Here is a 14,394-nt window from a genome sequence, read left to right as displayed (position 1 = left end):
GGTGGACAATGATTACAGTACTGATCTTGCTATACTAACACTAATGACTTATGGTAAACATTAGTTAATCTGCAAATTAAAATAATGAACTATGCAAAGATTCACAGTAATATTAAGACTGCAATGTAAAAATAAATTGCCCAAAAGTCAATTTGCAAAATTGGAAATTAGCTAAAAGAAAAATATCCCACTTAATCTGACTTCAAACTCTTGTAATTCTGATGCAGAGCTATCAATCCACATTAGGGAATAATCCTTTAATTCCACTGTTAGAAAGTGGAGATAGGAGTGAAAATTGAACATCATTGCACACATCTAACAGCTGTAAACCAGGCATAATGTGGTTCACATTCAAAGAATGCTCTATGTCAAAAGAAACAGTCAAATGGGTCAGGGCATTTGGCAAAATAGGAGTAAGACCTCATAAATGTAAATGAATGTCCTTATGTCTATTTTAAGACTTCCATCAGAAACTCGTTTGTGATGAGCAAGAACCTAAAGGCTACAGAGGTGAAGTTTAGAAATTCTTATATTATTCCCACAAAGTCAGAATGACATGTAGGAGTGCTCTCCTGATTCCACACTAACTTTTTTGATTCTGTCCCTTCACATTCAGAACTTACCCTGAGTCTGTTATTGGTGAGACAGTTAATAAGAGTTCACTCAAACAATGATCATAAGGCTCCAGGCTATATTTCATTCTTTGGGCCTTCTGTTGGAGATGACATTCAGTGCAAAAGAGCACAGTGAATTCCTACCCAATAATAACGAAACACATACCTTAATATATAGCTACAATCTGGAGCTTGGAAAAAGATTACTGTACACAGTTAAAGAAGATGGCAGCAAGTGGTAACAGATAGATAACGAAAGGAAGGAGACCAAAACACATCATTGTTCAATTTAACAGTCCATGGACAAAAGGAATAGATATCTAAGAGTATTGGAACAATCTCACAAATGTAGATTTTGTTAGTCACAACAATTCAGAAAATGCAAAGAAAATACTCTTTCAGATACAGATTCAATAAGACTTCTTCACAGTATAGTAAAAATCCAATAGGCTCGGTGAGTAGATTTCCATATCTCCTAGATCAAAAATGGAGGTGTTCTGCTGGTCTCTGCTTGCTCACTAAAGGAGCTAAAAGTGAATATTGTCAGCTCTTTTTGAATATAGCATCATCCAAGAGGTGGTAGGTTTGATAGACTATCAATCACCATTCCGTATGGCTTCTTAGTGCAGAACCTTACAATATCATACTTCTGCATTTATGGATTGATCTACTGCATTTATGGACCTGTGGACTTTTTCATGCTAATGGTATTATATTCTGTTTTTTTATCCCCTGTTCCTTTTCTGGTTTGTTGTGCGAGGGAAGAGTGTTTGGGAGTTGATGTTCTGTTAGTTTTTTGTGTGGGGAAGGGGCGGTTTTGATGTTTTTCTCTGAGTGGCTTTCATGTTCTTTCTTTGTTTCATGGCTATCTGGATACAAATTTCAGAGTTGTTTATGGATACATGCTTTGATAATAATAAATGAACCTATGAACTATGAATAGCTGGTCTACATAATTGGAATTTCGTATTCTGAAACATTCAATCTGACAAAATTTTATTAAAGTAGTAGAGCTACTAAGACTTGATGTTTCAATCCCTATGGTAAATTGGCACTCTCGATGTTGGCAGTGGGCTTGGAGTGGTGACAAGGAGGGAGGGGAGGTACGTCATCAGGTGGGCACCCTCCTTCTTTGACTTTTCGTTGATAAGCCCGCAACGTCTCCAGAGGGTTCAAGGATGCTACCTGGCGTCCCAGATACACCCCCCTCAGTTCCATACCCTCCTGTCTTCATCTTGCAGCCCAGTTGTTGACTTTCCTATTAATCCAAATCCAATTGTTGCTTTCTTCTACTGCATTTGACAAGGACTTGATTGCTTGTTGGAGGGAGTGACCCCCTCACCCCCATCTTCTTCAATAGACTGGTCGTAGATGTAGCAATGAATCCCCTGCATCCCACTTCTACAGGGAAAATCTTGGTCTTCCAGCCATTCTGGGCAGCTTCAGTTGCCAGTTCAGAGTACTTTGTCTTTTTCATCTCATAAGCTTCTTTGACACCATCTTCCCATGGAACTGTCAATTCCACAACACATGCCAGCTTGGCTGTTGTGGACCACAGGACCATGTCTGGCCGGAGTGTTGTAGCCGCAATGTCTGGGAGAAACACAAGCTTTTTTACCAATTCCACGTCCATTTTCCAATCCCGAGCAACCTGCAGAATGCTTACATCTTTTGATGTTATATGGTGCTCTGGAGGGTGGCCTGCTGGTACAAATCGTGTGATGTGGACATTTCCTGCCGATGTTTGTGGGAGAGCATTTGTGGTGATTCGCCTCTGTTCCAAGATTGATGCCAGCTGTCTGAGAATTTGGTTATGCCGCCAAGTGTACCGCTCCTGGGTGAGGCTCGTGGTGCATCCTGTTAAAATGTACCTTAGTGATGCAGGTGCTTGACAAAGAGAGCAAACGGGGTCTTCTCCCCGCCACTGGTTCAGGTTCTGGGGTGTGGGTAGGAGGTCAAAAGTGGCTCTGATGACAAAACTTAGCCGAGATCCCCCCATCTCCCAGATGTCACGCCAGCTAAGTTTGCTGTTTTCCAGGTTCTCCCGATTAGTCCATTGATCCTGCTTGGCCATTGAAACAGCCCTGGCGTTTCGCTCTGCCTCCTCCTGTCTTCTTAACTCCTCCACCACGAGCCATCTCTTCTGCACTGATGTTGCCTTGTGCCACTGAGGAGCTTTTGGACGAGCCCGAGCCCGGCTCTTCGATTTATTTTATAGTCATAGTCATAGTCATACTTTATTGATCCCGGGGTTTTCGTTACAGTTGCACCATAAATAATAATAGTAATAGAACCATAAATAGTTAAATAGTAATATGTAAATTATGCCAGTAAATTATGAAATAAGTCCAGGACCAGCCTATTGGCTCAGCGTGTCTGACCCTCCAAGGGAGGAGTTGTAAAGTTTGATGGCCACAGGCAGGAATGACTTCCTATGACGCTCTGTGTTACATCTCGGTGGAATGAGTCTCTGGCTGAATGTGCTCCTGTGCCCACCCAGTACATTATGCAGTGGATGGGAGACATTGACCAAGATGGCATGCAACTTAGACAGCACCCTCTTTTCAGACACTACCGTGAGAGAGTCCAGTTCCATCCCCACAACATCACTGGCCTTACGAATGAGCTTGTTGATTCTGTTGGTGTCTGCTACCCTCAGCCTGCTGCCCCAGCACACAACAGCAAACATAATAGCACTGGCCACCACAGACTTGTAGAACATCCTCAGCATCGTCCGGCAGATGTTAAAGGACCTCAGTCCTTTATCAATACTATTTCACTTTTGTTACACGTTAACTGATGTCCTTTGCAGATTGAATATTGCTACCATCTTATTGGCCATCTCCTCACAAAGAAAATGAAGCAAATGCTCCAGTTTCAATCTGAAAAAAAGGTAAAATAATAAGTGCTTAAATCCCTCAATTTTTTTCTGGGTCTGAGGTTCAACAGTATTTTGGCGTTTTTATGCATCATTTGAGTGGCACACAAGGAGAAAGCTATTTAGGTTGGAAATTACAAGAATATTCTTCTTCTCCTTTTCCTTTTTCTTATGTTCTTTAATGCAGCTCAGAAATATAAACGACTAGAGTTTGGGGACTACTGTTACATTTGTTTTGTTACAGATGTTGTCATTCACGTAGTACAATACGTGCTATGTTGTACAGCTATGCTCTCCACCAGCAACAAAGCCAACTCCTTTGATAGTCACTTGCTCAGGAACTTTAGAGTGGAGCAGCAACTTCCTCTGACTCTTGGGCTTGTGCCAAGTTAGGTTTATTGAATCAAGTCGAATGAAGAAGGATGGAACTGAGGAAAATGCCACTACCACCTTGAAACTTCCCCATTCTACTGCAGCTTTTCTCTACATTTTTATCAAACTATTAGACTACAAGACATAGGAGCAGAATTAGGACATTCTGTCATTTGAGTATGCTCTGCCATTCCATCATAGGCAAGTTATTTATTATCCCTTTCAACCACATTCTCCTGCCTTCTGCCTTTGCCTACCTTTGATGTCCTGACTATTCAAGAACCCATCAGCCTCCGCTTTAAGTCTACCGAATAACTTGGTCTCCATAGCCTCAGAATAGAGCGACGTACATTTAAACACCTTGTAGCAATGAATTCCACAGATCTACTACCCTCCGGTTGAAGCCGTTCCTCCTCCACAGTGTTCTAAATGTACGTCGCTGTATTCTGAGATTGTGCCCAGTGGTCCTAAACTCCCCCACTATAGTAAATATTCTCTCCACATCCATCCTATATAGGCCTTTCAATATTCAATGAGATCCACCTCCCCTCCATTCTTCTAAACTCCAGCGAATACAGGTTCTGAGCCATCAAACGCTCCTCATATATTAACTGCCTCATTCCAGAATCATTCTCGTGAACTTCCTCTGGACCTTCTCCAATGCCAGCACATCTTTTCTTAGATAAGGGGCCCAAAACTGCTCACAATACTCCAAGTGCAGCCTGACCCATGCCTTATAAAGCATCAACATTACATATTTGTTTTTACATTCTTGTCCTCTTGAAATGAATGATTACATTGCACTTGCTTTCCTTACCAACGACTCAACCTGTAAGTTAACCTTTTAGGAATTCTGCATGAGGACTTCCAAGTCTCCTTGCACCTCTGATTTTGAGTTTTCTTCCCATTTAGAAAATAGCCTATGCATATATTCCCTGTACCAAGTTGCATGACCACACAATTAAGAGGTTCTGTAGATGCTGGAAATCCAGAGCAACACACAGAAAATATTGCAGTTTATCAGTAGGTCAGGCAGCATCAATGAAAATGAATATACAGTTGAAGTTTTGGCCTGAGTCCTTTCATCAGCACTTTAAAGGAAGGGGGAAAATGGCAGAATAAAAAAGTGGGGTTGGGGAAGGGGAAGGAAGCCATGCTAGAAGTGATAGGTGAAACCAGCTAGGTGCAAGGAGGGTGAAGAAAGAAGCTGGGAGGTGACAGGTGGGAAAGGCAAAGGGTCAAAGACAAACCAATCTGAAAGAAGAGGAAAATGGACCATGGGAGAAAGGGAAGGAGGAGAAACACCAGGTGAAGGTGATAAAAGAGGTAAGAAGAGGGAAGAGGGAGGGAAAAGAAATTACTGGAAGGAGAAATCAATATTCATGCCATCAGGTTGGAGTCTATATTTATCAGAATATGAGGTGTTGCGTCTCCACTCTGAGAGTAGGCTTCACCATGGCAAAATAGGCAGCCATGGTCCAAAATGTCAAAATGGGAAAGGGGATAGTAAATAAAATGGCTAGCCACCAGGAAATTCCATTTGTTGCGTATGGAGCAGAGATGCTTGATGAAACGGTCCCCCAATTTACGTTTGATCACACCAATGCAACATTAGGAGCACTGAATACAGTAGACGACCCCAAAAGATGCACAGGTGAAGTGTTACCTCACCTGAAAGGACTGAATGGAGGTGAGAGTGGAGGTGAATGGACAGTTGTAGCAATCCTTTCTCTTGCAGGATATGTGCCAGAAAGGAGATTAGTGTGGAGGGATGAATAGACAAGGGAATCATACAGGCAGGAATCCCTGCAGAAAACAGAGAGTGGGGAGGAGGTAAAGATGAAGGCAAAAGTTGTGGAAAATGATGTGTTGGATGCATAGGCTCATGGGGTGGTTGGAGGACAAGAGGACTACTATCAGTTAAGGGGATGGGAAGATAGTGTGAACATAGATATCCGGGAAATGGAGGAAATGCAGGTGATGGCAGCATTAATGGTGGAGGAATGGAAACACCAACCTTTGAAGAAGGAGGACATCTCTGATATCCTGGAACGGAAAGCTAATACGGCAAAGACAAAGCAACTGAAAAAAGGGAACAGAAATTTTACAGGAGATAGGGTGACCATGGGAATCGGTAGGTTTATAAAAGATATCAGTAGTCAGTTTGTCTCCAGAGATGGAGAGAGAGATTGAAAAGGGGGAGAGAAGTGTCAGAAATGGACCAAGTGAACTTAAGGGCAGGATGGAAATGGGATGCAATGATGATGAAATTGACAAGCTCAACATGGGTGCATGAAGCAATACCAATGCAACCATCAATGTAGTGCAGAAAGAGTTGAGCATTACCAGGGAAGGCTTCGAATATGGACTGCTGCACTTAGCCAGTAACAGAGCAGGCACAGCTGGGGCCCATACAGATGCCCATGGCTACCCCTTGAGTTTGGAGGAAGTGGGAGGAACTGAAGGAGAAGTTGCTGAGGGTGAGGACCAGTTCTGCCAGACAGAGAAAGTGGGTGGTGGAGGGGAACTGGTCAGGTCTTTTGTCAAGGAAGAAGCAGAGTGCTTTAAGGCCTTCTTCATGAGGGATAGAAGTGTATAGGTACTGGAAATCCATGGTGAAAACAAGGTAGTAAGAGCCAGGAAATTGAAAGTTGTTGAGGAGATCAAGAGCATATGAAGCCTCACAGATGAAGGTTGAAGGGAATGAATCAAGGGGGATAGAATGAAGTTGAGGTATACAAACACAAGATCAGTGGGGCAGGAGCAGGCAGAGACAATGGGCCCACCCGGGCATTCAGGTTTGTGGATCTTGGTAGGAGATAGAAATGAGCAGTGTGGGGTAAGGGGTCTATGAGCTTGGTCACAGTGGATGGGAGGTCTCCAGAGTTGATGAGGTTAATGATGGTGTGGGAGACAGTGGCCTGATGATCCAGAGTAGGGTCCTTTTCATTGGGTAAGTAGGAGGCGATGTCTGCAAGTTGCCACCTGGCCTCGCAAGACAGAGGTCAGTCCACCACACTGCAACAGCACCCCCTTTGTCTGTGGGTTTGATGGTGAGGTTGAGATTGATGCAGAGACAGAATGGATGGCAGTGCTTTCAAAGGGGTTAAGGTTCAAGGAGGAGAGAGGAATGCTGAAATTGAGCCAGTTGCTGTCTAGTTGACAGTTAGAGAAAAAAAGATCCAGAGCAAGCAGAGAACCAGACAAAGGTTTTCAAGAGAGGGCGCGGAGACGGAAGAAAAACTCAGTGTTGTGGCAAGTGTGGATCTCACTGAGGTGCAGGTGAAGATGTTCACATACTTTCCTACACTATATTCCATATGCCACTTCTTTACCTATTCTCCCAATCTGTCGAAGTCCTTCTGCAGACTCCCTGCTTCCTCAACACTACTTGCCCCTCCAACTATCTCCGTAGCATACACAAACATGGCCACAAACCTATTAATTCTGTCATCCAAATCATTGACGTATAACATGAAAAGAAGCAGTCCCAACACTGACTCACGCAGAACACCACTAGTCACTAGCAGCCAACCAGAAAATGCCCCCTTAACTCACACTATTTGCCTCCTGCTAGTCAGCCAATCTGCCAACAATGCTAGTATCTTTTCTATAATGCCATGAGTTCTTACCTTGTCAAGAAGCCTCATGAGCAGCACATGTCAAAGGCCTTCTGAAAATCCAAGCATACAATATCAGACTTACAGATGTTAGCTATAAGGCCCATCCTCTTAAAAACTTCACTGAACAAGTTAACCATGTCCGGCCTCAGTTTCCGGATATGCAACATGCACGAGAATACTACCACCAAGGCCAATTCACAAACTTCACCAGGAGGCTAAGCAAACCAATCTATCCTTACAGGCCAAAATACCCTGCATCAAAGCCCTTGTTCCTCTTACTCAATTGTACTGGGAAGACAACAGAGTCTTGAAAGAAACACTCTATTCGGAGCATTGATATTGGAGCAGATTACCAGGCAGAAAGTCTTCTCAAGAGATAATTATTCTTTGCAATTTGTCCCATTGCTCAAAAGATGCTCTTGAGATGGTATTAAGAAGCTTAAGCACACATAAGGGTGTGTAGAAGTCCTTTCTAAGTGTCAGGTGAATGCACCCACTCAGAAACAATATACCAGCCTGCCCTTTGGGCCATTTTGTACTCTATCTGTGGGAGAGTCTGAGGTTGCCTGGCATTACCATCCACCTCAAAAGTCACACCACCAGGACGTAAGTCTTTGATCCAGAGGAACACCTAAGAGGACTTGCCGATATTTGGTAATGTTTCCCTAAATCTGTCTCCTGATTAGTGAGGCCTTCCTGCTGAAAGCAGCATCTCCTGCCCCAAAGATACTTTGACAGCATGCTAAACCATGCCAGGTCTCATCTCCAATTAGAATTGTCAGAAGACTTCAAACGTCTGTGGCCATGCATGAGCATTCAAAAATATTAACAATATGAAATATTAATCATACTATGAAGACATAAAAATGAATAAAATTAGAGATTGTAATGTTTAAAATATTTAAAATCAACCATTACTATAAATAGATTGCAATTAATTCAAATAATTCTCATAGGTATAACTGAATGAACAGAAACTTGCATATTGCTCAAAGACCTCTCCATTGAAATAGGTTCAGTGGACCTGGCACTGTTGCTGCCGGTACTCCACCCCTGCATTCTATGACCAAAGTCAGAATAACAGTCAAAAGGATTTCGCAAAAAAAAAAGTTTTGTTTTTCAATAAGAATTCATCAAAGAAAATCCTGGGTTTGGGGGCATTATGCTTTGAGAAGCGTTTAAATGACCAGGTCTTTGAATCTTTAGGTTGGAAGAGTTTGGAGGACATGCCTTTTTTTCATTGTTACCATCAGGAAGGAGGCCTGAAGGCACACACTCAGCGATTAGGGAACAGCTTTTTCCCCTCTGCCATCTGATTTCCAAGTGGACATTGAGCCCTTGAACGCCACTTCCCTTTTTCATTATTTCTGTTTATGCACTACTGTTTCTAATTTAACTATTTAATGTACATATATATATATATACTTAATTTATTATATATTTATCATATATTGTATTGTACTGCTGCCACTAAGCTAAGAAATTTCTTGACATATGCTAGTGATATTAAACCTGATTCTAACAAAAGATTATATCACTGAAACATATCAGAGTTTTATAAGACTTTAAGGACAGATGTTTTGCCTGACCGAGGTGTCGGCTACCAAGAACCTACAGTCTCAAAGACAAGAGGAACTACTTTACCAGAAGACAGTGAACATCTGGAACTTTGCACTTAGGAGGCTGAGTCACTGAATAAATCCAAAAAAAATACCTTTTTGAAGATTTGGAGAATGAATGGATATGATGTTCACACAAGAAAGTGGCACTGAATAAAATAATCTGCCATGATCTTTTTGAAGAGCGGAGGAGGGACGAGGCACCATATGGCCTACTCCTGCATAAATTTCTCCCATTCTAATAAATTCTTAGATCTGTCTTCATGGAAACAAATGAAGAGTTTCTTTACCAAGTTTAATAATAGCAGATTCCCTAATGTAAGGAATTCCCACAGATATGTACTCCACCACTGGACATAGGGATTTAAATGCTGAAGTGCAACCAGCAAATTAGCAGAGAAGAAAAAGCATAAATTGAGAAACTGTGAATTTATGTATAACATCTGCCTGCAAGTTAAGGCCTAATAACATCTGGGTAATCACAAATATACTATCTTGTCACATAACATTGCAAATAAATAATCTGTACATTAATTAGTTAGCACTGTCTTTCATACTTAGTGCATATCTGGATTTAATCTCAATCTCCTTTAAATAGCTTTTAACTACTTTAATTTTTCCAGTCAAAGTTAGATGTTACAACAGATTTGTATGTTGGAAATGATTCAAACTCACAGAATCTCCAGTTTTGGCAGAGACAAAATGACCACTGATGTTATTTTCCTGGCAAAATCGTTGATGTTTGTCTGTCTTCACAGTTCGAATGTGCTCCAGGTCAACTATGGGAGTAATAAAAGACAGTCTGATTATTCTTCAACAAACATTTTTTTTTTGAATTAAACAGATGTCTATTTCATTAACGTAGCATAGTTTAGTGTATGATTGTGCAAGACTATAAAAGAAATAATTTTGCTTGCTTGATAATCAGGATAATGTGAAAGCATAATTCCCACAAATGTAATTATCAGAATCAAAATATCACTTCATCAAAGTACATGAGCTAATGACAATTAAAATAACGCATGTCCATTTTAAAAGCTCTCATTTCCAAGTATGAAAAATCACAGATATTAAATACTAGAAAAGTACACCATAGGTACAGGCCATTCAGCCTACAGACAGGCTATTCTAGCCTGGACTTTTCATTAGTTATGGATTTTTTGATCCAGAGCAATTCATTCAGGATCAAACTAGTTTAAAAAAAGGTAACAGAATTTCAAATGCTACCTACATCCAGTCCAAATCATTCTTTTGCTGAGACGTAAAGAAAATCTCTACCCCCAAATTTGAATAATCTCTGTCAATTTCTGTGTATTACATCTTTTTGATGGAACTTTAAGTGGCTTTTGAAATGACGTTTTTGCATGGACACAGCAATGCCAGTAGTATATTTTTAAGATCGCTATGTATTTTACTTTACTAAAAAAAAAGTCAGTACAGTACATATTTGACAAGTAATACGCTTTAAATTTTTCCAGAAATGAATTTTAGTTACTTTAAATGAGATTGATTTTGAATGGCCACAAAGAAAATTTTCATTTGTGACATCACAATTTTGAGTTGATTTTAAAGAAACAACTAAAGTTACTGTTATGATAAACAATGTATGAAGGAACCGTTTTAAAACATCATTGTTTAAAAGAAAAATAACATTCTTAGTCATCACCAGATTATTCTTGGCAGATTTTATAGTCTCTCATTTATAAATATGAGAGAAAAAAAAATACCTTTCAAGACCAGTGTGACACTGGAACAATTTGTCTCTGGGTTACCATTTTCATCCAAAGGCTAAGCTCTACCCATCTTCTAACTGACATCACATTAGCCTATCCATTTATTCCAGAGCGTAAGTGGAAAGATTAAGGGAAATATTGCAGAAGTCCTTTGAATAAAGACTATGTTGAAAAACAAGGGCATCTGTTTCTCTTTAAAATATATTACTTTTCTTCCCTCCCCTTCCCCTCTGAAGCAGAAGCAACTTTCCAAGTGTCAATCATTAGGAATGACAATTACTCATTTTTATTTAAAAATGTGATCCTCCTTGATGCTTGTCATTCTTAAAAAGATCTTGCTGGAAGTGAAAACAACTGTGTTTGAATGACCAGAAACTTGCAGCAAGAAAATAAATCTCACAAGTTCCAAAATGCTAAACATTGCTGGCTGATCTACGTTATTTTACCATTATCCCCACAGTTAACATCTTACTCAATCCCAATTTTCTTATCATTTCTGCAAATGCATATTAATTGACCATTAAACACATGCCTGAAAAATAAGTTTTGTAATTAACTAGGTAATTATATAATATTTGTTAAAGAATGCCAGTCCACTTTTATTGCTCAGAAAATTAAGAAATGTGCACAAAATCTTATTCCTCTGGATGGTAGATTGATTCAGGTAAGTTTTCAAACAATAAATTTGAAGTTTCTTACTTTTTTTTTTACTTTTCCTTTGTATATTTTTAAATTGAACCTTGCATTCCCTCTTTATTCCATTTTTGGAACAGATCTCTTAATCAATTCTATTTCATCACCCCACGCCCATTCCCATCTCAGTCCTTCTGAATCCCTTAATCCCATTAAGGAGATTCTCTGTTTGTCTCAGGGGTGACACATTGACTTTGCTGCACTATTATCAACATGCATTTCCAGTAATTTTTGGGGAAGACAAACTAAATCTAGAAATACAGGAATAGTCTTTGAAATTATATTGTTTGCTTGGGATTACGTCACTTCTTAATCCGTTACTAACCTGTATATCCAGTTTCCTCATGTTGAGTGTGCCAAGAAATTCAATATAAATGTGTAAAAGATGAAAACTGAAAATAGATGAGAAGTGTGACTATGTCTGCAGGAAGTGATCCAACTTCAATGACTGACTGACTGGATCAAGGAGTTGGAGCTCGAGTGGGCTGCACTCAGGATCATTCAGGAGGCTATAATAAGACTTTTGAAGCGGTGGTCATACGCAGAGTACAGTCTTTGGACAGTAGATGGGTGGCATCCAGGACAGGTAAGGGGATGAAGAAGTCAGTGCAGGTTTCCCCTATGGCCATTCCCCTCAGCAACAAGTATACCCCTTTGGATACTGCTGGGAGGATGACTCATCAGAATACGGCAGTACCAGACAGGGTAGTGGAACTGTGGTCAAGCAGTGAAGTAGTTATAGGGGACTCAATAGTTAGAGGGACAGAAAGGAATTCTGTGGCCGCAAAAGAGACACCAGGAAGGTGTACTGCCTCCCTGGTGTTAGCATCCATGATGTATCGGGAGTGGCTGCAGGATTCTCAAGGCTGAGGGGGAGCAGCCAGATGTCGTATTGCCACTAATGACATTGGCGGAAAAGGGAAAGAGGTCCTACCCAGTGAGGAAATAGAGTTAGGGCAGAGGCTGAAGAAAAGGGGCGTCCAAAGTTGTAAGCTCCAGATTACTCCCTGTGCCACGGGCTATGGCAGATAAGAATGAGGTAATAGCATGAATGAATGAGTGGCTACAAAGAAGGTGTAGGGGACAGGGTTTCAAATTTTTGGTTGATTGGAATCTTTTCTGGGGAAGGAATAACCTGTACAAGAGGGACAGGTTGTACCTGAACTGGAGGAGAACCAATATTCTGGCCAGGAGGTTTGCTGATGCTAATCAAGAGAGTTTAAACTTACTTTGCTGGGGGCTGGGAACCAGAGCCCCAGGTCAGTAAGGGATGGATTAGACCAGAAGGTAGATGTCAGGGCAAGTATTGAAAGGCAAAATCAAAATAACAGGTATGATGGGCTGAATAGTTTGGAGTGTGTATATTTTAATGCTAGGAGTATTATGATTTTTAGGTGGCTAGACTTGTAAGTTGGCAATGGGATCATTAACGTCAGTGAATTAGAAAATTAAAAAACATCAGAAACATAGACAAAATAAAAATTATTAAAAGGAGTAAATAGGCAATCTTGATGAAAGTTATTGGCTCTGCAGCTCAGTGCTGCAAAAAATACTTCTTTGACTGCACATGTTCTCATTCAAACTAAGTATGTACCTTAAGAGTATCTTTTAAAGAGGCAGAGTTATGCCAGGGATTGAAAACTTTGGTTGACTCAAGGTGCAGTTGGATGAAAGCAAGGCTCATCAGAACTTGACATCAGACATACAAGCAGATAGCATGGAAAAGATTGAACTGTGGAGGTAGAATTTTTCTTACAGAACATACAAAAAAATTATTGCACAATACTTGAAACATATTAAGCCTGTATATATCATATGCTGCCCTTGATAATAAATCTGTGTGTTATTTGCAGGGTTTTGAAAAGCAGAGACTCAGTAGCATCCACAAGTATATTCTGCACATCCCTTGGAACATTCTGAAATCTGCTTATTTAATTTGATCCTAAAAAGATCCTTTTAGAGCCTAAAAGGAGCAATTTGTATTAGAATCCATTGCAGCATGCCATACTCATCAAAACAACTGCAGTGTTTACATAATATTTCAAACAAAATAGAAATAATCTGATTTTTAAGATGAAAAGAAATTGCAATAAGACGGTGTCATCTATTTTTATCATTGCTAATTGGGTTGCAGTAAATAAGACTGCTACATAACCAGTAAATAGTAAGACCTGAATATAAATATGGACTTCTACGTCAACATTGGCAAATTTCAAGTGTAACATGCGGGCAAAATTGAAAACAGTGATGAATACAAAAATGAAGATGTTATATTTGATTGCAGGCAGAATAAGGAATAAGGTAGATGACCTTGTAGCACCACTAAGGTATGGCATTGTGGGCATCATCGCGTCGTCGCTGAAAGATCATAATTGGGAGCTTAATACCAAGGATACGCTTTATATGAAAGGATAGGCAGGGAGGCAGATGGAGAGTGGTAGCTCTGTTGGTCAAAAATGAAATCAAATCCTTAGAAAGGGATGACAAGATCAGAAGATGTAAAATACTTGTGAATAGAGTTAAGGAACTGCAAGGGTAAAAAGACACTGATGGGAGTTATATACATGCCCCCTAACAGTAGCAAGGATGTGGGATGTAAATTTCAACAGAAGATAGAAAAGGCATATAACAAGGGCAATGTTACAATAGTCATAGGGGATTTTAATATGCAGGTAGATTGGGAAAATCAGGTTGGTGCTGGATCCCAAGAGAGGGAATTTGTAGAATGTCTATGAGATGGTTTTTTAGAACAGCCTATGGCTGGGCCCACTAGGGGAAAGGCAATTCTGGATTGGCCATTGTGAATTGAAGCAAATGTAATAAGGGACCTTAAGGTAAAGGAGTCAATGATCATAATAATGA

At 40.2% G+C, this 14,394-nt stretch overlaps 1 protein-coding gene across 3 annotated transcripts in view; it reads right to left on the bottom strand.

Moving 5' to 3' along the window:
• rab28 (RAB28, member RAS oncogene family) overlaps positions 1-14,394 on the bottom strand; it is a 129,151-nt gene that overhangs the window by 29,154 nt on the left and 85,603 nt on the right. For all 3 annotated transcript variants that reach the window (XM_063043422.1, XM_063043424.1, XM_063043425.1), the window contains exon 5: positions 9,782-9,885. In XM_063043422.1, coding sequence (XP_062899492.1) covers positions 9,782-9,885 — 104 coding nt within the window. The remainder of the gene's footprint in view (positions 1-9,781; positions 9,886-14,394) is intronic.

This window comes from Mobula hypostoma, chromosome 3, assembly GCF_963921235.1.
Source record: "Mobula hypostoma chromosome 3, sMobHyp1.1, whole genome shotgun sequence".
Classification (NCBI taxonomy): Eukaryota; Metazoa; Chordata; class Chondrichthyes; order Myliobatiformes; family Myliobatidae; genus Mobula; species Mobula hypostoma.
This window is presented reverse-complemented; position numbering and strand designations above follow the sequence as displayed.